The sequence below is a fragment of the Aythya fuligula genome, chromosome 17 (genome assembly GCF_009819795.1).
Source record: "Aythya fuligula isolate bAytFul2 chromosome 17, bAytFul2.pri, whole genome shotgun sequence".
NCBI classification, from domain to species: Eukaryota; Metazoa; Chordata; class Aves; order Anseriformes; family Anatidae; genus Aythya; species Aythya fuligula.
Genome location: NC_045575.1, coordinates 10,995,604 through 11,019,754, shown reverse-complemented (window position 1 = coordinate 11,019,754; position 24,151 = coordinate 10,995,604). Strand labels below are relative to the sequence as shown.

The 24,151-nt window shown below is 42.9% G+C and overlaps 1 protein-coding gene across 12 annotated transcripts in view; it reads left to right on the top strand.

Annotated features, from left to right (window-relative positions):
• Positions 1-24,151, top strand: part of ARVCF (ARVCF delta catenin family member) — a 272,311-nt gene that overhangs the window by 124,357 nt on the left and 123,803 nt on the right. The window contains exon 1 of one of the 12 annotated variants that reach the window (XM_032199313.1): positions 1,809-1,898. The exons of the other annotated variants lie outside the window; for them this stretch is intronic. Coding sequence (XP_032055204.1) covers positions 1,824-1,898 — 75 coding nt within the window. The 5' untranslated portion in view covers positions 1,809-1,823. Of the gene's footprint in view, positions 1-1,808; positions 1,899-24,151 lie in introns of those variants that run through there. 12 annotated transcript variants of the gene reach the window in all.

The window sequence follows — 24,151 nt, the reverse complement described above, 5'->3', positions numbered from 1 at the left end:
TTCTCCACCTTTTTAATTTAAAACTGTGTGTTTTGGGAGAAGAAAGTAAAATGCTGTGATAGTACATCCATGGATCCGTGTAAGTTCAGCACGCTGGGATTGCCGGAGGTGCTTGTTTGCTTTAATTGTGGTGTGTGCAACTTGGCCATCTCGGTAACAGGAGGCTGAGCCATTTCTCAATGCGAGGAGGATATTGGTTTCTCTGGAGGGGAAAGTAGCCCTTTCAGCTGGGCCCCTGTGTGGTCATTCCTTTGTCTGTAGCTGGTCCCTGTAGCCGCTGCCCTGCTGCTGGAGGTTACCGAGCGCTGGGGTGGTTTGGGTGCCTGTCTGTGTGTTGTGCCACCTGTGGGCTTCTTAAGGAGGAGGGGATTTATCGGTGTGTGGGGGCCTGGTCATACTGCCTGGCCTGAAGTTACTGTACCTGTCAAATTGCATGCAAAGGCTTGTTGATTTTGCATACATAAATAATTAGCAGATTTCTTGGATTTTTTTTCCCTCAATAAAAGAAGAAGAAATGAGGCACAGAGCAGAATGCTAACTGTGTTAAAAAAAAAAAAAAAAGCGTAATGCATTTGGCATGTGCAGTAGAGCTGTGTTCTTGTCTCCTGGCTTTTTGGTTTGGATAGGAGGAAAAGCTTGAGTGAGTGGAAGATTACCGTTAATCACTTCAGGTCATGCATTTCAGTTAATTTGTAAATTCTTCCATATCAAAACAAAACAAGAAAAAATCTCATGGTTTTATTTTTCCTGCTGCCTGTCATAGCAGAAGATCAAACAGATGTGTTATTTTGTCTTTTCTGATGGTTCTGGATTCGTTCTGAGGTTTTTCTGCAGTATAACTTATCAGGTTGAAGCTGCAGTAGCATATTAGAGAAGGCTTTGCGTAATGAAAGGCAGTAGTTTTAAACTGTGTTGTCAGAGAAATTTATTGTGCAGTTACAGAGCCTTTAGAAAGTAATCTTTTAGCTTTAATGATCACAATTAAGTAAAACTAAGCCAAATGGATAAATGACTGAGGTGAATGACAAATCTACACAGCCAGTATAGACAAAAACTGAGGGAGATACTGGAAGGGATTTCTGCCACATTAACAGAAGACCCAACACCTTCAGAGACTCCTTGCATTAAAATCTGAGAAAAGACAGTTATTGAAGCATATTTAAAAAGAACCAGTAACTTCTAACTATCCTTTTGACTTCTCCTGAGAATAGTTAGACTTCCTAAAGTTCTGGGCTACAAGAGCAGCTATCTCAGAAGACCGGTAGAAGAAATACGTGCTGAAAAAATACCGTTGTGGCCAAGAGAGTAAAGGTTGGTGTCTCCTTCTTGGTGTTATCCCATGGCTCTTTCCTCTTCTACTGATGAGCTGACCAAGGATCTGTCCTTAATATCTGCAGTGTGAATTCTTCAGCGGCCTGAATGAACTACAGAGTTCATGAAACTTTGAAGGATCTCGAAGTCTGGGACTGTTCAAGATATTTTGGTCCACTATATGACATACAGCTTTGATCTGGAACTTTAACTACTGGCTTGCCTCAGGGCCCTGAAGTTGTGAAGAGAGGAGTCTCATAGTGATTTTTGCCAAAAACTATTCAGTTCAGTTCGATTGTGATTTCTGCTTCAGAAAATATGCTTTGTGAGCATTACTAATTCATGCACTGTGCTGCCCCTCCTCAGCACCTTGTCTCTGAAGCATTGTGCTAGAGGATGATACTGATGTGAGCAAGTACGAGATCTTAGATCTGGCAGGATGAAAAATTGCATAATGCATTAGTGACATACCTGACAGAGCCTGTACCAGTGATGGAAATCTTCTGGAAGAAATGTTCTCAGAGGTGCAGCATGTGAAGGCATCATCACTTTCCAAACAGCTGGGCAAATCGTACTGGAAAAACCAAGTGAGAAGGGAGCTTACTTAGCATGGATGCTGTGTGGATTCACACGTGGACTCGCATAGAACGGGCTGCCCAGGGTGAGGGTAGGCCTGAAACAGCTCTGCTGTGCTCTGGTACCTGGGAGTGAAGGGATGCAGCAGGCTGACGCTGACTCCTCCCCGCTCCCCGAAGTAAAGCCTGTGCCAGCAGTTGTGCAGCAGAGCTGAGCAGAGGGACGTGTTGCCGTGACTCAGTTGCAGAGGCACTCGATGTGCTGGAGCAACTGAGTGCAGGCACGCGCTGCTTTCTGCCAGCCTTGAGGCAGAGGCAGGCGTTCCCTGCCAGAGGGGGGGTGCTGCAACTCCTCAGGCACTTGCTGGCAGGATGGCTGGGGGCTCTGGTGCATGGATGTGCCTTTGCCTCGTAACGCAGGCGTTGCCCAGCCAGGTCCTTTTCCATGACTGCAGCACAACACAGCGTGGGCTGGGAGCACCGAGGTGCTCTCATTCTGAGCATGCTGTGACATGAGCTCTTTTCTTATGAAAGTGCTGTTGTGTGCTCTTGGAGCTGTTGGGACACAAAGGTTTGTAATGTCCAATTTTTGTATCTGTCTGTGTGAATGCAGCTTCGTAACAGCAACAGGTGTCTCGAGCAAGCATTCCAGTGATCGTGTTTCCTAAGCCACCTGTCCCAAAGGCCATGAGGTGAGCTGGTGCACGGGCAGCACTGGGAGAGCTCCATTTTTTGCTTAAGTAGCCCTGCAGTTGCTAAAAATACAAGTTTTATTTTTTATTTTTTTTTAAAGGCACATACACTGAATGTCTTTCATAACTTAGAAATATCCATTATTGTAGATGAAATGGGAAAGAAAATGCTTGGAGTTAAATGAAACTGATGGGCTGGGTGTTTCTGACAAGGCTGTTCTCAAACACAATCTGAGGGGTTTGGTTCTGCCTCCCGGGGTTTTAATACTGGCTTCAGCGGGAGTGGGGTCAGGGCCACTGGATGAATGTGGCTGTGTCATGTATAAGGTGTGTCTGTAGCTGGATGTTAAATGTCGTATTTCTCTGAATACGGATCCTGGTGTGTTCTCCACGTGTCTGTCCACTGCTGCAGCTGTTCCTCTGTTATTCTAAGGTAGTTTCTTCTGTGATATAAAACTGTGCAACTATATGCAGGGAAACTTCTTCTAAACTCCTGTTTTGTATGAAGTAAGCCATAAAGATGTAGTATGTGTATCATAACACACTTCTCTTACTGTGTCTTCCTCCTGCAGACCTTCTGAGTAGCCTGTGCTAATTCAGGGCAGCGCTCTGCCCTCCTCCTACCCCCCGGGATACTGCTCTGAGAGGCGGAAGTAAAATTGTTAAGATAATTTGGATTTTACTAGGGAAACTAAAATTTCACAACCTCTGCCAGTTGTTCTTTCTCTTTGCCTGAAACATTTGTGGGTATGGCTGGGGGGACAGGAGTTTTACCTTCACTGGGTTATGAAGGCCCTGGCCTTCACTGCTGCTGGCTTCCCAAGCTACACAGCAGGTTGCCCGGAGTCCTGCAAGCACAGATGTTTTCAGGGCCGTTCTGTGGGTCAGGCCAGTGAACTGGTCCAGCTTTAAATCTGAAATGAGCCATACACGCTTTAGGAAAAGAAGAATTGTCTTTAATGCCAGTGGGTGGCAGAGTATTAAGTAGATTGGGAGGGAGAAAGAAAAGGGCAAAAGCATGCACATTGGATCTCATGTAACTGCTCCTTCTGATTAAATATTATCTTGATGTTGTTTCATATCTCACGTGACTTGGCCTGGGAGTTCTGCATATGTTTGGTTTGGTCAGATTTTCCCAAGGACAGAGGGGAGCGTTAAAAACAGCTTGTTCTTCATGGTCTTGAAAATTGCTGTTGTTCCAGAGGCGTCCTTTGTGTGACTGATGTTGCCCAGCAAAGCTCAGCAGTGTGCAGTGGTGACTTGGAGGAAAGTGGCAGAAGTTAGGGTTGCATGTGAGGGTTGATAGTGGATGGTTTAAGTAATTTTTATGGGAACTTGCTTCTTTTTAACTCTGCTTTCCAAGATATTTTTATTAACAGGAGTCTTCCTCGTTATTTTATATTAGGCTTCAGTATTTGTCATAGCAATGCACAGACTTGTTTATGCTGCAGAACATAAGAGAAGGAAATTAGCATTGGCGTAGCTTTAGCAGTAATAAGGTTAGGATAGTAAGAGGTGATGTTTAGTTTATGTTCAAAGGTTTTATTTCTAGTGAAGAATGGAACATAGGATTTTGCTTGTAGGTCTCCCTGTTTTTTGTTTCCCCTTTTAAGGATGAGGGGAAATGATGGTTCTACCCTGTGTCCCAACCGGAATAAATAGCAAGAGAAAGGGTTCAAGAGTGAATGGAGTCCCTGAGTTAAATCTTGAGATTAGAGAGGGTATTACAAATGACTGATTAAAGGAAAACTGAGACTCAAATTTCGATAGTTTTAAATTTCACAGCGTCCTTTGTGCCTCATGTATTTCATTAGGTTGCTACCCAGCTTTGTTTTTCTTTCGTTCACTTGTCTGCATGCCTAAACAGTGAACCGATGTAACAGTACCCGAGAGAGGCTTGGTGAGCACACAGAGCCTAAAGTTTTGCTTTCTCTGGGGAATCGTAATTTTTTATATCTACAAATGTGCAAGCAAGATCTCGTCTGCCTTACTAAGGGGTGGTGTTTCCATGGACTCGGTGCTCCCTATATACTGCAGTAATGTGAAAATTCATTACTTCCAGTGGTGTTCTCTGCCTCTTTGATGAGTCAAGCCCACACCTGCTTACAGCAGGAAATTGAAATGCCTGAGTTTTCCCTTTTGGCTAATCCCACGCATCTATCCTTCACATCACAACTCTTCTCTTTGGCATTCAAAAAATAAAGTGAAAACTGTTCTAAGTAAATGTGGAGAATGTTTGAGCTTGGGAATTTCTGCCTCTGCAAGCTAAATCTCCTGGCACAGCTCTGAACTCTTATTTTTAGTAAAACTTTCACAGCCAAACTATTGTAATGTTCAGAGAAAGATGTTCCTGAAAGCCTGAAATGAAACCAGAATGTGAGGGCTTAATTTTGTATTGTAGATAACGTCTTTGCTTGGGGAGTTGTGGCTGCAGCAGTATATATTTAAGTAGCATTAATCTGGATGTATGCAGTGTAGCAGTGATCAGAATCATCCTGAACATGCAGAAGACTTTTCAACTTACAAACTTGCCATTCATTAAGGAGCTGATAGGATATGCAGCACAATTTGTTTGTGGATGGTAGAGACCTGAGATGTAAACAGTTCCATGGTTGATCAGGATTATTCTGCTGTTTGAATTGTAAACTCTTTCAAATTATTTGAGCAAGTTTTGCATCTGAAGCTATTTGCATTTCTCTTTGAAATGATTCTCAAGGGAATTCAATGTTCAGGGAATAAAAGCCCTTTTGGCTTCCAGGCACAGCAGCATGTGGACCTTAGCTGGTTTGTTTTGTGATGCATTTAACCAAGAAATAAACCAGTGTTTGTACCAGCACATTATGCAAAAACTTGAGCTTTCCAAGCTCGAATGAGATGGAGTTAAAGTCCAAGTAGACACGGAGAAAGGTTGGATAAGAAAACCAGTATATAAGACTAAAAGCAATATATAAGACTGCACAGTACTGCATTACAGTAATGCAAAACAAACGGTTGTTAATGGACAAAATGACTTATTTGTAAAACAGATTATGCAGGTGGCTGCATTTTTCTGTGAACACCTCCCTGAATCCTTGTTAATCACCAGCACAACAGACCCTAGCTTTTTAAATGGAAGTGGTGGCCAGAAGTCCCCCTTTCATGCGCCCACTGTTTTCTGTTGGCATAAATTCTGTAGGGCAGGTGCTATGGTTCTTCATAAAGCCCTGCTGGTGCTCTCCCAAGTATGTGGTTAGTTAATTTGTGTTAATGTGTTGTCCTTCCTAAACCTTTATCTTAATGGAAGCAATGTTGACCAGGATAATCCTCCCATTGTTGGTGTACTTTAAATTAGGAGAAATGTGTTGTCATTTAAATTGAATTCAGCAGATGTTTTATGTTACTAACATCAATTACACCGGTTATCAGCTCATCTGGAAGAGCTTGGCAATATGCTTTGGGATGCCAGCGTTGCCCTGTTGGGCTCTTTTGGTGATGTCTTTGCCATTTCAAGTCTCTGATGGATCCTAGATAAGGTTTTCACTCTCTTAAGAGTGCAGCTCTTTATAAATCATTTTTATGACGCTCTAATGAGGCAATGGTTATAAATACTCTTTTCCTGGGTTGTAAAAGATTTCAACCTAAATGCTAGATGTTGTGAAAGAGTGACTTTGTAAATAGCGGTGTTTTTATTTATAAAGTACATGTTGATGCTGCTTAAGACTGTAAAATATAACTCTCACTGCTTTCACAGCATCTGTCCATCCGATGTCCCCTTGAACTGTTGGATTGTTGGCAGACCTTCTCTTTTTTAAGAGCAACTAATAATATTAACAGTTGCCCTTAATGAAAAGCAAATGGTTGTTTCTGTGCTTGTAACTTCAAAAGCGGTATCGTTTTGTTACTTGCCTGAAGTGCTGCTTGGCTTGTGCATTCTCATGCCTTAGTTGTTTTCTGTTGTCTTGGTAATCTTTTGCAGCACCTAATTTAAAAACAAATAATTTACTGTCTAGTTGCTTTTCTTTTTATTGCTACTAGATAAATACAGGCTTATCATCAGTATTTGAGGAGAAATTGCATTCATATTTTATGAGCATTCCTGCAATTCTTGAATGCTCCTGAGAGAGGTGATTGGACTTCAGGGGTGAGGTGTTTCCCTCTGTTGGGTGTTCTTCTTTGGGTGAGGAAAGGGAGCAGCTGGAAGTCCCTCGTGAAGCCGCAGCTGACCGTCCTGTTCCCGAGCAGCACAACGTGGCAGCCCTCCCACCTCCCTGGGGCACGGTGATGGCAGTACTTCAAACATTCCCCAAACTTAACAATTCGAGATGTACATAATGTCTTTTTTACATGATTAGGTCTTCAAAACCAGTGCCATTTGTAGCGTGCTGTTACAGGTGAAGCAGTGCCCGCCCCGAGAAGCAGCGTGGCTGTTTGGAAATAGGAGGGGAAGCAGAGTTGTGCTCTGGAGGAAGGGAAGCAGCAAGCTTGGGCTATGGGATTGGTTCCAAGGAAGACTGGGTGGTTGGGTGAGGTTAAGTACACAGAGGGTTGTGGATGAAATTTTAGTGAATCTGTTAGGTGGAAACAGATACCTTAAAGGAGGCTGTAGCAAGGTGGGGGTTGGTCTGTTCTCCCACGTGCCTGGTGACAGGACGAGGGGGAATGGGCTTAAGTTGCGCCAGGGGAGTTTTAGGTTGGATGTTAGGAAGAACTTCTTTACCGAAAGGGTTGTGAGGCACTGGAACAGGCTGCCCAGGGAAGTGGTGGAGTCACCATCCCTGGAGGTCTTTAAAAGACGTTTAGATGTAGAGCTTAGGGATATGGTTTAGTGGGGACTGCTAGCGTTAGGTCAGAGGTTGGACTCGATGATCTTGAAGTCTCTTCCAACCTAGAAATTCTGTGATTCTGTGAAACCTTGTCCTTGCTTTCTCACGCCGGCAGGCAGGTTGCTAGGTATCGAACAAAATGTATGGAGTCTTTCTGAAGTCTGATAGTTAGGGCATTAATTCACTTCTGCACGGTGATCGTGTCCTAGTAATAACACAGTGTCAGCAGTGTCAGAACCTAGTGCTGCAGCTCCCATCTTCTTTTCTTTTTTTTTTTTTTTATTCCTTCTTTGGTCGTGGTTTTAATAAGCTCATTGTACTTTCTGGAGCTTCATTCTGCCCTTTGCCCAAAAGGAATGGACTAAGAAATGTTTACAAGATTTCTGAAAAACTGTGTTGCTCACATTAGCATATGTAAATGGCAGTGAAATTATGTAAATGTATGCATGATGAGGAACATTTCATATTTGTCCTTAGCAATTTCATCTTATCTGGGTCATTCTTTCTCTTCCGATCATGACATGGTGTTGTACTACCTGAGGTTAGAATGTGTCTTAGTTGCGGCGACACATTTATCTTGTTTTTTATGATGTGATCTTATCACATCCCATCTCTCTTCTTTTTCCTATTCAGCATTTCAGCCATCAGTGACAGTCATGCCACCAGCTAGTGGCACAGGAATACCAGGGCTATGCAGTAGTGCATACCTTTGGCGATTTTTAAGGGTAATGTTTTGCTTCTAACGTATGATATTCTTTTTAGCAGGTTATTTCCGGAGGGAAGAGACATTTGTAATTACATCAAAACCAGCCGCCATCAGTCATTTTAGATGTAGAAGATAGCAAAAAGGGCTTCCTTCAATAGTGTTCAGTAAATATGAAGCTGACACTGTTCTTCTCCCTTAGCTACAACAGTAGAAAGAGGTGCAAAGAAGTGCTAATTTGTTATTTGTGTAATAGCAACAGAAAAATCTTTGTACTTGCAGTTGTAGCTTCGATATTTTAATCCACAGGAAGTATTTTCCATTAACTCTGTGAGAATGAAAAGAGAAGGAGAATGCTGTTCAGTTATTGAAAATGTCATCACCCTTTTTAACATGTTGGATTTGAAATATACTCTTTTATACTATTTGTTTGAGGACCGAATCTTTGAAAACTGTTGCTGTACAGGCAACCAAAAATGAGGAGCAGATTTCAAACAAGCTGGCGTACAGGAGGGTTGCAGCAATCCGCTGAACACTTCTGAAGATCTGGCTGCTGGTTTTGGTGCATATATAGTGTTTTTTTTCTGCTGCTTGGTTTTTGGATCTCCAAATCATCTTTGTGTTTTTGTTACGTGGGATCTGTTTATTTTATTTCCTTTCACTAAGCTGACACTTTAAAAATTCAGCTTAATAGCACAAGTTTTTAATGCTCAGATAAAACGTGATTTTCTTCCTTCGCTGCTTCTACCAAGAGGTATAGCAAATATTCCGTAATGCCTGTTCCAGGGCTGGCTGCATTCCAGAGGCTTTCCAGAAGAGACCCTGGCAGAATCAACATCTGCCATGTACAACAAAATACTGAAGGAAGAGTGTCCGCAGCAGCTGAAGTGCTATGTGTGCTTGTATAAATACACTGCAAATGTGTGGGTGTGTTTTGTGAATTGTTGCTCCTTGAATTTTCTTGTTTTCAAAGAAACTTGGCGGAGGTGCATTATGCGGATACTGTTTTGGCAATTGGAGTTGCAAAAATATTTACGAAGACTGATGGGTTCTTCCCCCATGCCCTTATCCCTCCTTCCTGTACTTAAAATTCCCTGAAGTGTTCTATTTTATTTTTTGAAATCCACAGTTTTCTTTTAAAGGGGCAGAGAATTAGCTTTCTTCTGGGTATTAAAATGTAGGTAACTGCTTTTATAAGAAGTCTTTAAAATCTTAAGTTAATGATGGAAACATGCCACTTAAACCCATTTATTTACATTTTTAAGTTTTTGCAGTGGATCCCAAAGACTATACTGCTGGGTGGCTAAGCAGTTGGGAAAAGGTACTTTTACTCCTTAAAACTCCACTTCATATTCTCCTGAGGAAAAATACCAAGGTAGCTCTGGCACTTCATGCAGTGTGTACTCAGCAGAAATGCTATTTTGCAGTTCTGATGCGTTGTACATGTATTTACCACAGCAGTAGTGGGAATGCAGCACTGAATGCCCGCAGACCCACGGGGGCTTGGGGTTTCACCATGAAAGAGTGCAGTTGGTGATCTCCTCGTGAACTGTGCTGGGAAGTGTGGTTGGCAGTGGGCTGCAGCCAGCGTGTGGAGATGGTGTGTGGTGATGGAACTGACTTCTTTGTTGGACAAAATAGCCTAAATATTGACACTGGCAAATGGTGAGAACAAATTCCTCATAAATTTTTCGCTCAGGTTGACTGGTTGTAACAGCAGACTGTTAAATGCACTTTTGGATTTTCTTTCTTTCTCTCTCTTTTTTTTTTTTAAAAAAAAACTGGTCCCTGCAACTCTAGATTGAATCCTGCTAACAGCACTCATGGTAATTTAGAGCTGCTGTGCCTTTCGGGCAGAGCTCCCATCTTACCAATTCTGGTAGAAGCGCTATCGCGGTCTGGGCTTCAGGCAGATAACGGGTCCTTCTAATCTCTCTTTGAATTTAGTTGAGAATTTGAAGTGGAAGAGAAGACTGTCACAAGCTGATCCCTTGCATTGGAAATGAAAGAGTTAAGAAGGAAAATCTGATTGCAGAGCTGAAATCTCAATTTGAACTTGTCTCTTGAAAGAAAATGCCATTCAGCACCGTTGCACAGAGTTATTTCATTCTTAATTTTAATTGACATGTCCCAGAATGCAACCTTCTCTTATGAATCTCTTACAGTGCAGGGATGGTTTGTGAGTCAGTATGTCTGTAATGTGGGCAATTGCTGTGTTTTAAATTCAGGTCATCATTAATTTCCCTTTTGATATCAACATCCTTTCTAGTTAACTTATTCACTCACTAGGTTTATAAAATTTGAATGAATCTTTCCCTAAATAAGATGTTGGTCACCTCTGGGGATTTCAGCTTAATGACCTGAAGCTGCTCCTTTTTTCCTCTGTCTGTCTCTCCCTCGGTGCTGTGGATGCCAGCTGAACTGTTAGTGATGCTTTCATTGGAGTGTTCGCGCCTTGCCTTAGAGACAGGGGTGTCCTGTAGAACTCTGGTAACAGAAATGTGATTGTTTTATTCATGGCTGTAGAAATGGCATCACTGCACCACCTTTATTAGGGAAAGAAGAAAAAATAAGCAGAAACTTGTGCTGGTGCAACATCAATTTTTCATTCCTCTTCTGGGTTTAATTAAAATCCAGTTATTTCTAAATCCAGCAGTAACAGCAGAGCTGTGCAACTCCATCTTTAGGTAGTTATTAAGAGAAGAGATACTCAGCAATGTTTCATGGAAGTATTTTATATCTCCAAGATATATTTCCCAGATAAGTTCTATGGTTGTCCCACGTTGGGTTTTTCCCAGAAATTAATTACCATTCTTACAGGTGTTGACTGCTTTGTATGAAATGCGTGTCAGCTTAAGAAACACTCAAAAATGGCAGAGCCTCAACACGTACAATAATTGCAAGTACAGTGGAAAATTTGTGCTCCAGAACATGAACTTGTGGTTTTAGATCTGTTTTTAACCTGCAGATGAGGACAACTGCAGGTAACTCTGCTCACCAAGGACCATTGAAAGTTTCACTGCAATCCAGACTGTGACTGCCACTTCTGCTTTGAAAGGGTAGGGTTGGAGTTACAGGTCTAAATGCCTAAAAAGTGGAAGTCTCCAGTGTAGAATTTGTTTCTAGTTATTTTTTTTATATGGCTTATCTTCTGTGTCTTCGTAGCTGCTTTTGTTGGCACAGTATTCTGCCAGTGTATAACGTCGTAGTTATCATTTTGGAGAACTGATTCTTATTATCTTGCAAATTTTTGTGTAACATCAACTCCATCATTGAAACCATGCATTATAAGTATAATGATCAGGCATACTGCATCAGTGCAAGAATATTTCTGTCTAAAAGACAGTAATTGAAGTCTCCTTAAGGCGTTAGCTTTTTAAAATCATATCCAGTGTTCATCTCTTCCAGATTGATTGGTGGTAATGTAGGTAGACTAAATAGGAAATGACAGGTAAAGGGCATCATGTGGTGCACTCTTAATTTTTAATTAAGTGTTCATTTTTTCCATCTAAGCCTAAATAGGATTTGTATTGTTTTAACATGGGAAGTGGTTTTGTATCATTATTGTTCCTATCTTATTGAAGTTGAAGTAAGCTTTTGTGTGTTACCCATCCTAGTGAGTCTGCATTGCTCCTCACATAGATTTCCTCACTTGAACACAAAACGAGATTGTTCAGCAGGAGCCAGAAGGGGGGAGACTAACCAAAAGGCTTAGTGTTGTTTTATTTTATGGCTATTTTCCGATAAGACTTGAACATCCCTAAATATAAGGGAACAAACCTCCCTGGTTTTGCACATAGAGCTGATGGATCAGCCATGCAGTTCTGTTACATGGACTTCTTGCTTGTGTTCTACTTCCATTTGAAAAAATAAATGTTTTGTTTGAATTATATGCAGGTGAATTAAAAATACTGCATTTTAGTGTGTTTGTACTCTTGTACAGCTGACTGACTGCCTTGGCTAGGGTGGGATCTTAATCAATTATTAAAGCACAGACTTGTTTGGCTTCTGCACTGATGCTGGACAAACCACACTGCTGAAGTTCCTGGCTGGAGGGGTGAGTAAGAGAGCTTTGTTCTCAGCAGCATCATCTCTCCTGTGTCTGTTTCCTCAAACAATGAAAGGATTCAGAATCTGTTAGCCTACCTGTGTCTGTGTCTCAGGAGCTGTACCATAAAAACTTGTAACATCTCCTTGTGTGTATGCTTTGATTTACTTCTTAAATCTACTTTTTCTCTATCCCCCATAGATACACATATACTAGAGATTTTGGGGAAAAATCATTGGTTTTGTGCTGCCTGTTGTTCAGTCAAGGTGCATATTACCAATGGTCACATGTTCTGCTTAAATATTTTATAAGATCAGTGTGTAGAAGGCTAACGCTGCCTTCCTTCTGTTGTCTGATTTCCGCTTATACCTAGCTAGTAATCTAGACAGGCTTGAAATGTGTATGCTTTTTAGCAGATACTTAATTTCAGGTGTGCTTTGTTCTGAAAGTTCCCTTTTGATGTGCTGAAATGACAGAGCTTTGAGTAATAAGAAACTTTTTTGTCCTCATAAACAGCATACAGTTGTGAAGTTTGGTACTTCTGGTCTGACAGCAGGAATTACTTGACATCTCTGCAGATGGTCTGCTTTCCACTTCTCTGCTGAAGTTTCCAATCAAGTATAGCAGAAATTTACAGGAGCTTTGTCACTAAACATGGCAGAAAAAGGTCTCTGGACCATATGCAGTCCGGTAGGCCTTAAGACTCCTCAGGTACAGGTCCACAGTGGCTGAAGTTGCCACCGATAGTGATTTTCCCAGGATTTTTTTGTCTGAGTTGCACTTCATTCTTATTTGGGCTAATGAAGAACTGCTGCTTGTTATTATGTTGGGGTCGTTACTCTGAGGGCAAGCGAGAACAGCTTATTGTTTGAGTTCGACCTCCAGAGTTTCACAAGTCTCTGGAGACGGTGGTTTTCATGGCAGTGGTTTTCACTTTTCTCCTTCTGCCCATCCAGGCAGATTCAATAGAATGGATTTTTGATTCTTTTGCTTAGTTGAAGTTCTTCTAGGAATGTCAGTCATTATCTCTGAAGGCAATTTAATTTACAGGAAATGCATTCAGCTTCTTGCAGTGTGTGAATCAAGAAAACTTGAGTAGATAATTAATCTAAGGAACTGGAAATTAATTGGGAGGGAAATTGTTGCTTTAAAGATGTGCAAAATAATCACCATTTTACTATATTTAGCTGTCTATTAAGATTTAGAGAAGATAAACCTCTACGGTCTGGTGCCCCTTAGTTTGGAAGGACAACACAATGCAAACAGCTGAATATTTCTACTTCTGGTTCATTGGATTTTCTGACGTGCAGAAGGTTAGCTGGCAGCTGTCAAAGTTTGACAGCTATTGGGTACCTGCCTTGCTGTAGTATACTTTTTGAAATTTCATTTCTCTTTATAACCTTCCAGAACTGGAAGTCATCCACATGACTACATAAGGACTTTGGAGCTCTGGGGCCTGGAGGCTCTGCTGGTCCTCACATTGGGTGGGGATGTTTGAGGAATGACCACAGGAGTAGTGTGACCCTTCAGGACAGCTGGCTGTAACCCTGCTGGCTTGTCTTTGGGAGGCAATTGAATCCCTAGCAGTGGCAAGGTATTTCTGGGCTGTGTCTTCAGGGGTAAAACGTAATGATGAATCATTTGAAGAAGCGTTTCCTCAGTTTTCTTCTGGACTTTGAAATGGCTGCCCAGTGGGAACTGCCACTGGAATTTGTTGTGCCTTGAAATCACCACTGAGTGGAAAAGCTGATGTTGGAAGCACATGTGGCAGTGCTGCTTAAAGCCTTTTGATGAACAAAGTCTTTTGAAGCCATTCTTTTTGCTTGACATTGCATGATCTTAGCAGTCCAAAAGGCCCTTTATGTGGCTTAAATGCGACAGCCTGTCAGAGGAGATCCAGGCTCTGGGTTATCTTTGGGGGCCAGTGAGTTGCTACCAAAATAATAGCAGGAGGCTGTTAAGAGGAAGGTGTTGATGGCACAGCAAGTTATTTTTGCTGGTGCTGAGTTGAACTTTCAGCCATCTTGCGATAATGGTGTCACTCTTGAATTCAGCCCTTCCTTATTAGAGAACTTGGATTGAAATGTGATGAATGAAGGTTGTATGCAATGTATCAGCTGCGTGTTTGTGTCTGACAATGACAAGGAGCAATTTAGTCAAAAGCAAGTTAGTAGTCATAATATGCTCTGATTTAAAATCTAATTGAGGACCTTTTTCCTCATGAAGCGGCTGAGAATGCCTGCTTATGGTGTATAATAATATAGGGCAATGTGTCAATATCATGGAGACAGCCTGTTAGAAACGATAGGGGATTAATTGTAGAAAACTGTGATGTAAAGGTTAAACATGCAAAGAAGTGTGACAGAGCAGGTATTGGTTACAATCTTAAGAATATATTGCAGGCTGAAGGAAATGAGACCATGCCTCCTCGCCCACAGTTTGGCACCATGTGATTAAAGGCACCTGATTTAAGGGTCTGATCTGTAGAACTGCGGCCTCTGAAATCTGTTCTCCAAATAAGTCAGGTCAGAGAGTGGAGAGGGTTTGTAATGATGATTGATGAACTGGTGGATTTTAAGGAGCTTTTTGAAATAGAGATTGCGGAGCGTATGCGTGCATGCTTTGGCTCCTTACAGCAATCGTGTTAGCAGGATCAGAGCAGCGCGAAGGTGTGCTGAGACAGCTTCTGCTGGGCCGCCCGACGCAGCCGGGGAGAGCGGAGATAAGAAAATGGGCAGGCTTTGAGGCAATCTCCACTTTTCTGGACAGCTGGTAAAGATAACTTAGAAAAATCCTTTTGCTGTTTCAGCCAAGGGAATGTGTTCTGGAGGGATTGTCAACACCTTGTTAGGGAGAGCGCTGGGGTCCTGGGGGCTGCGCCCTGCAGTGCGGAAATAAAGGAATGTAGCTTCGAGGTTATCTGAGGCAAAAATTCAGTATTTTTGGCTTTTGAGAAATCTGACTTCCAGACCCTACCTAAAGCGTATAGAAGGAGTAAGGGATGTGCTTTAAACTGTGTGGAACAAGTATTCAGGTGAATTTAATGCCTTAATCCATAGCATATCAGTTTATAGCATGTGAACGTCATTATTTGGACAGACGTGTTGTGGGTTGAGTAGGTATCTTGAAAACAAACTCTTAGAGTATTCCTGCCTAATTTTTGATCTGTATTTAGCTTTATGATGGGCAAAAGGAAGCTCATGGTCTTTTTGTGTCTCTGTAAGAAAGCATTACTGAGTCTTTATTTAGCCTGAAGTAAAGATGATGATTGCTTTGTGTGCATTTATAGCTGCTGCAGGTTGGAATGTAGGGGAAGCAATTCAGAAAGCCTTTGAGGTTGTTTTTTTTTTTTTTTTTTTTTTTTTTTTTTATCCTGTTGCTTTGCCTTAGGTGGGGATTGTCTCAGGAGGAATTAAAATGCAGATTTATACTTTCAAAAACAGTAGGATATATTTTGGTGGCTAAAACAGAATCACAGCATGACCAGCTGGCTGAGTGGAAGGGACCTCTGGACGTCACCTGGTCCAACCTCCCTGCACAACCAGCGCCACCAAGAGCTGGCTGCTCAGCACTGTGCCTGGATGACTTTTGGGTACCTCCAAGGAAGGAGATTCCCCAGCCTCTCTGGGCAGCCTGTGCCACTGATCAGTCACCTGCACTGTCAACAATTGATTCCTGGTTCAGCTGGAACCTCCTGTGTTTCCAGCTGGTGTTCACTGCCTCTTGTCCTGTGATGGGGCACCACTGCAAAGAGCTTGACTCCTCTGCACCCTCTGTTCAGGTATTTATACGCATTGATATGATTCCCCTTGAGTCTTTCCCAAGCCGAACAGTCCCAGCTCTCTCAGCCTTTCCCCACAGGAGAGGTGCTCCCATCCCGTAAGCATCTTCACGGCCTGTTGCTGAACTGTCTCCAGTATATCCACGTTTCTCTTGTATTGGGAAGTCCAGAACTAGACCCAGTGCTCCAGTGTGGCCTCACCAGTGCTGAACGGAGGGGAAGGATCGCTACCATTGACTCACTGGAAATGGTTTGTGTGATGTAGCCAAGAATACTGTTACCTGTGTTTGCAGCAAGGGCACGTTGCTGACTCACACTCAGTGTGGTGTCCACCAGGGCTCCCAGGCACTTTTCAGCTGTGTGGCCCCAGCGCCTTCCTCCCCAGGGGCAGGACTTGGCATTTCCCCTTGTTGTACTGAGACTTAAGGTAAAACTTGCTGAACTTGAAGTGAAATTAATTCAGCATATATTTAGATGTTGTTTTTAAGCAATAATATTTGGCTTGAAACATTTAAAAACAATGCTGTGAACATGCCAAAAATGCTGAAAAAAATTCAAACACGGTCTAATTAAAAACTAAAACATGCACACCAGATATTTTTAAGCTCAGCTGACATTGTTAAAAACAATAAGCTATTTTAGAAGGATGCTTGTTTATTTCATGCCACTTGGAGCAAACCATTTACTAATTTTGATAGTTTTTATGTTTGTTTCCAGAACCTTTTGTTCTCTTCCTGTGAGATATGAAGACTTTTAATGCAACACCATGAGGTGAAATAGCTCTGGTGTTGCTGCTTCTTCTCTCACCTGGTACAAACAGGGAGAGTATGACTAATTCTGGGACACAAGAAACCTCACTAACTGTTTGTAGGTGTGTGAAGGAGCCGCAAGATAGGAAGACTAAATTACTAACTTGGGAAAACTGCCGGCTGTTTAATTATAAATCCTTGCAGGATGCTGAAATTTCTTTCTAGTTCAACAGAATAAGAAGTCAGTGCTTTGAACACTGTCGTTGTAGACTTCCAGGAAAAAGGTGCAAATGAGTGAAAATGCAAAATGTAAACGTCATTCTCAGATTCTGCTTCCTTTTATCTTGATGACAAATAAAATGAAGCTGCATATTTGATAAGGTTTATGCTTGGTTCTTTATCATCTAATCATTGAGTGACTTTCTGTGAAGGTGGATGTCATCAGTGCCTTAAAGTCTGATGTGGAATACTTGTTTTATTTGAATATGAATAACTAGCATGTGTATTTATCAGGATTCCTGCCCTCCCAAATAAAACAATGTTTTACATACTGTTTTAGAGAATGATAAAGAGAACTTTAAATCTGGATTTGCTACTACCAAAACAGGCTAGAATAGCATTGTAAAGTGTGGTTGGAAGCCAAGGCAGAAAATTCAAGCTAAGTTCTACTTCTATTTTTAGTGACAATAAGAATTAAAAGGAGATTAGTCTTGAGTTTTCAGTCCTGAAATAGTGTAACTGACAGAAAGAGTTTGATTTAAATCCATGAGAGTGGTGTTTTCTTTAAAACCGAATGCTGCCTTTTGTTCTCGTAAGGAAGATGTGGAGTGGCAGGGTAAGCCATTTCACCGTGCCTCTCGGATAGACAGAAACCTGTTGGACTGTTTGAGTGAGAGAAGAATTGTTGTCCTGTTAACTAAAGCTTTCCCAAGTCGTATTTTTCACTGCATCTTGAATTCTTTTGGCATCTATCATGTTGACCCCATTTTGTCCTCGGCAGACTATTCCATGGCCCATCTCCTCAGGCTTTCACAGGTTCTCGCTGAAGGCTATCAGGTCGGCTCTGATGCTTTATCGTGGGGGCAGAATGAGTTCAGGTGCGAAACCCTTAACTCTGTGTGAATGATAAAGCACCTTTCTGTTCAGAAACGTCTCGATTAAATTACCTGAAGCTGAAACTGGATCAGAATTGCCATGGGTTTTACAGAGACAGGTTTAGTATGTCTAGCAAAACTTCCCTGTTTCGGTTCAGAAAGCGGTGCCTTTAGTTACACCCATTGCAAACTGCCATCCCCGCAACTGGGGCGTGCGCTGTTGGAGGGGCTTTTTTTGCAGAGGGGGTTGTTAAACAGTAATTGGAGAACAAACATTTCGTAGTTCAGCAGTGTGGTTGAGTACAAGCCAGCTTTTTAATTGTGGAATGCGAATCCCACTGCTGTTTCCAGAGGCATTTGGAATGGCAGCAAATGAGTTAGCCAAGTGTAGGAGGATCATTTCTGGGGAAATGCTTCCTGTGAAATTTCCAGAGTTTAAGGGAGCGGAACGTGTTTTGTCTTCTTTAAGATGTGACAGATGCTGGTCAGGTGGAGAAATGTTGGACTTACTTTGCTTGTTGCTGGAATTGATGTGAGATTTCCGTTCCAGTGGTTCTGAATAATTCCAGCTCCACATTTCTCATCCGACGTGATGAGGACGTAGCGTGATGTTGATGTAACCGTAAGGTACCTGAACTGCACCATGGCTGTTGGAATGTGCTCACACGCATTGCTACCGCCCAGATGGATGTCCTTGTTTTTCTTTCCTGTACTTGGAAGGTCTACAAAGAACATTTAGAACCTCCTGTGCCATAAGGCTCCCTGGTTTTATTTATTTTTCTAGAGAAATAGTCTGAGAAAAGGATCCTGGGCTTATCTGGTTTCTTCTCCCTCTCTCTCCATCCTCCATACTGTATGTCTGGTTTTGGTTTGGAACCAAAAAAGAAGGTAAAAAACCCACAGGTAGTTAAGAGTAGAGTCCGTTTTGCTGCTGAGTGCTAACTCTGAGAGCCTGTTATGGGGCCAAAGAAGGATTTGGTACCAGCTGTCATCCTGGGGAGCCCTGCTCTGGTGTGTTACTGACGGAACAGTCTGTGAGGGTGACTGCAGGGAACTAGTTCGGCATGTTGTGTATTTGTTGACTGTCCATGAGAACAGAATATCCAGGAAAAGTTACCTTCTGAAGTCTGGGATAAATTTATTTAAAAATTTCTTTCTCTTTCCCAATGAGTGATGTGATTTTTCAAAACATTTGCAAAATCTGAAATGAAACAAGTACCAAGAGTGCCGACTTGAATTTCAGATAACACTCCAGAATTCCCAGATAACTTAAGAAAGTAGAAATATAAAGAGGGGGGTATGTTTGTACATCCCATAATGCCAGCGAGCTGGACCAGGAGAGGTGTCCCTGCCATTCATTGCCCCTGCCAGTCACCTCTGGCAGCGCCGTGTTGCTCCTGCTGGAGCTGTTCAGCCGGGCAGGATCCTCACGGAGCCAAGAGGAAGAGGAGCTGCAGGAGCCGCCTGGTCTCTCGCCTTTGTGCTCGGGGAGCCTGAGGCTCGGCTGCTTGCTGTCGCCTCCCTGCTAGGGAGGCAAGCTGATAGAGGGCAGTCCTCGGGCAGGTTCAATGTCTCTGAACATTCTGGCAAAGGGAATAATACCTTCCTGCTGCGGGTTTGGATGAAGGCAGGCGATATGCCAGGAAGCGTGGCTCTGGGGCTGGAGATTGGACCTTTAGTTGCAGCTGTGTTGCCAGCATCAGTGATGCTTCCAGATGCTTGTTCCTGTGTATTCACTGGGTGGTAAGAGACATGGCAAGTGAAATGCATGTAGTGAGCATTGCCCACAAAGCACAGATCTAAAGAGCTTTTGTATGTACATGCAGCTGGAGCATGACCCGACTGCTGGCTAGTTTTAAAAAATAAATCCAAACTCATGCTCTTCCAGTCATTAGTCTTCCCCTAATCCCTTTGGAGTTCTTCCACTGTTTTCCTGCCACTCCTTACTCTGCTTCCCCTTCATCTGTTCTTCCCCCAGACTTTGGCTTCTTCCCCAGGCTGCCCTTGCGCAAGCGCTGGCTCTCAGGGCTGGCTTGTGGCCCCTCTTGGGCTCCTCTCGGCTGGGTGCCGTGCCTCCCTGCGCCTTGGGATGCAGTGAGATTCCTCCTTGGAGTGACGGGAGGGTGAATCTGGCCTTCAAGTATGGTGATAATCATCAAAAGGCCTAGTGGGAAGCAGGGAAAGGAAACGCTCACAGGCTGGAAGGCAGGGGGATTTTAAAGACAGTCTCACAGCCCTGGCCTGGCCTGGCAGTGGGTGGCACCCCGGCTTGTGTGAAGGTCAAGAGCACACCTCTTCTGTGAGCTGCTGGTTTGTCACCTGAACGCTGGGGAAGATGCAAAAGGTGGTTCTGGTGCCCTGTTCTGTACAGCATTTGTAGGTACCCTACTGGAGATGGTGTCAGGCTGCAGTCCTGACTGCTGCTGGCTGGGCTTGTTCAAAGCACCTTGCATTGCCACTCAGCTGAGGTCATGTCTTCTGTACCTACTGCTGTGGGGACTGCTGACAGTGTCAATGGTATTGAAGTTGTAGGTGTGTTTTTCTTTTACACGTGCACATCTGAAGTACGTGAGCCAGCAGTGGCGTGAGTGTAGGGTTTTCTCTTCTCTATAAAGGGCCGTGATGGCATTTGACATGTGGCAGCTGCTCTGTACTACAGTGCCTCTGCCCTCTCCATTCTCCTAGTTTATTCAGCAATACGCGTGTATCAGAGCTCCAATGCCTGGGGCTTTGTTCGCATGATCAGATGTTGCCATGCTAGGTCCCCGGGCAGCTCGGAGCCCTGGTTTCCTAAAAGGCATGCCTTGGACCATGAGGCAGAAACAGGAACGCTGCAGAACTTGTAGGTACGCAGGTGAACCCAGTGAGCAGATCGTGACCCTTCCTCCCTGGCTGTTACGGAGCTTCTGCGTGTGACTGCTGCTCCCAGCCTGATGGGAAGGAACTCCTCCCTCAAACACAACTGCTTCCCACGTCAGGGTCTTTCCTGGGGCTCAGCCTTCTTTCTTTGCTGACCAGAAGGGGAAAATGTGGCATACGTGACTTGTTGAGGGAACTGGTCAGTGGAGAGGGACCTGCCAGGGAGGTTATGCATCTTGAACAGATTCTTGCCCCCGTGCTCTTTGTCACTAAAAACGCGATAGCCACCCTGTATGGAAGAGGATAATCTGCTGGTGCTGCACAGCTGGCTTCATCCAAGACATCTTTTTGTGGAGCTCCTTGAAGCTGTGGGATGGGGTGATGTTTCTGGAAGCCCTTGCTGAGAAAGGTAGAGTTATATTAGAAAAAGCTGAGGGGGGAAGTATCAAATGCTCCCAGTTTGTTGCAAACGGAAGGCATTGTTTTACACGAGCCCCTTTTCTGTCTATTGCATAATTTCTGACAATTTTTGTGTGCTTAATATAGGCAAAAATAACTAAAGTGAAGAATTTTCTCCTAGTGATGATTTCTAGAAGAGTTCAAAGATGTGTCCTTGATACTGTATTTTCAGTACGTATAATAAACTTGGTGGACTGTTGGAAATGGATTGGTTAGGGTGCTGTTTTCTGTGTAGTGGCATGTCGGCTTTATACATATTCTAATGCTCTTGGCTAGGGCTGAATGGAAGTTACTCGAGTGAGAATTTCCCAATGACACTGGAGCCTGAAAATCGGCATTGTGTAATATGCGTGGTTACAATGAAGCAGCTTTACTGGAATACAACAAAAAGACTATGTTCTTAGTACAAAATAAATAAATAAAAAGCAGCAGATTGGATTGTTTTCCATAGGTGATTCAGAAACTTGAACTTTCCTTTACGTAGAGGCTATTAAAGCATCCTTTTGAAATCATTGTAATGAGTAATTCTTACACTGCATTAACAGTCATCCCAATGAGCGTGCACAAACTAAAATGCATTTTTTAAATGCCTGCATCAATGCTATTTCTGCAATAATGAGAGCCTGTATTTTCCGGAATGGACAGGCTTCATCTGTACAAAAGATAAATGGCTACCAAAAGAAAAGCTAGAAAGAGCTTTTAATAAGAAGATGAAAAGATTTTTGTAAAAGGATCTTGCCTGTTCTGTGATCAAAAACATGTGGGATATAGGAGGAAGAAGCAAATGGGGATCCCAGCACAATGGAGCACTTGGGATGGAGTGTTTTGGTGCAAGATAAAATGGAAAGAAATGGGAATGCTTCATGGGAGGTAATTCCAGTGCCTATAAACTATTACATCTCCATCTGACCTGAGGGCAGAGATGTAATTCGATAACCAGTCTCTGTGGGTTTGCATGTTCTTACAGCAAGTCCTGCTAAGTCTGACGTGTTTGCTACAGAAAACTCGATGGCTGTTTGCATATTCTTCCTCTGAGAGCATATGACATATATGATGCCTTCCCATTATATGTGTTTTAGCTCATTAGCTCAGGATGTTTCTTTTACCTAATATGTCTGTAAGATACGGTATGGGATACTTCCAAGAGATTTCAGCTTAGTCCCAGTAAACCACTGGATGTCACTCTGTTTCACAGGAACCCACGTGCTCTTGTATCTGTCAGGCTTAATTTTGCAAGCACTGGCATTGTGTGTTTAATTACAAGTTAGGCAACAGCCATTTTTCAACACCCCCAGACACTGTTAAGATTGCATGGCTGCAGTTTGTACACCTCACTCTGGGTGTTGTGCTGGAGCAGGTCCATGGTATTTGGTAGGGTTATCAGGTTATGAGTTCTGGGCCCCTGTTGCATGTCTCTGACTCTTAGATCTGCTGGCGTAATTTATCATTTTATATGCTCTTGAGAAATACTTGCTTTCTTCATTGACTTTTAGATATTTCTCTGGCATTATAGCTACTTGCAGACTCGAAAAACAAAACCAAAACAAAAGAACAGACCTTTGCTTTAAGGCTAAAGACATAAGGTCATGATTTCCAGAAAGATTGGATGACTTTAAAAGTAAGCTGGGAAGCTTTTTCTTTCATCAGGATGGTCAGCAATTTAGAAAATTCAGCATCGTTTGTCACATCATTTCTGTATGCCTATAGTTTCTACATGGGAAAACAAAACAAAACCCTTCTCTAGCTGAGAGGTAGCCTTGTGTAGCCCCTGGATTCCTGGGCTGACTTTTGTTGTTCTGTGAGATGGCCTCAAAGTGCCAGTCCTTGGTACGTTGTGGGCTAACTGCTGAGCAGCAAACCAAGCTAGAGAGAGTGACAAACATCTGAGCCCTGCCTGTCTTTAAGCAGGCTTGGCTGTTGAGTTCCATCTGTTTACCCTCAGGAGGATGGGTATGAGTATCTACGTGGCTTGGTGCAGCGTTTATTCCTTTTTAGAATGCCTTTGAGTAGGTATAAATAACCGCCGGGGTGCAGTGGATCCTGTAACTTGCTCAGCTTGGGATGTTCTGATCACGTTTTTGTAGATAGGTGCACGTAAATTTCTTGTAATCTTTAAAGAGGAAAGTGGCCATAAATAACTGAAGTGCTATTTTGAAATACACGTCTGGTTTGCAAGGAAGCTGTTCTTTGGGAGCAGTAGTAAACTGCGTCATAAGGGAGTAAATTATCAGCAGTTTGTGGTTGGTGGCTTTTTGTTTTGTTTTGTTTTAGTGTAATGAAGAACTCATTTTGTTTTTGGCTTCCATGAGTTGCTGCCAGGCCCTCCACATTTGTGATGATGTTAATTTTTGTATGTGTGGTTTAATTTGGTTAATTTCCCATTCTCTTGCCATGCTGTTTGATTCCTGCGTTTTCGTGCAGCCAGCTCTGATTACTGAGAAGGCACAAATGATAGCAGGGTTCCCTGCTGTCAACAGGCGTTCTTCCAGCACGATGCTTTTTTCTGGAGTGAATGCATCTTTGCTAGGACAGGAAAAGCTTTGCAAGACCTGTTCTGCTACTTAATGACCAAGCACTACTACTGCTGAAATCTGGAAGCCAGCCATGGATCCCATGAGCATCACACAGTGTTTTCATGCATTTAAATGCATCTATGAGTTTCACAACTCAAGCAACAGTGAAGTTGAGCCCTGGAACTGGTGAGCTATCAGCAGTCGTGTATTCAGGAGAACATTGTTTTCATTAGCTTGATGGTTTGGTGTTTGCTTCACTTAGAGGCCTGGCTCTGTGCTTGTTCTCTTGTTCTGACCAGTCGGGGTCACTCTGGCTTGGGCTGGCAAAGAAGCTCTGCGTTTTTGTGAGCTCCAAAGGGCTGTCAGAAAACAACTTGTCACTCTGGGGGACTGCGGGAGAAATTCTTCTGACAATTCTGTTAGGGATGAGAAACTTCCAGGGGAAAAGCATGTGTTTATTTCCAAAAGCATGTTGGTATCCCCCAGGGCTGAAGCAATGTATCCTATTTTGCTGGAGCAGCAGAAGGGTTATCGCCTTTGTGTACTGGTGGGAGGGAGACGAGGC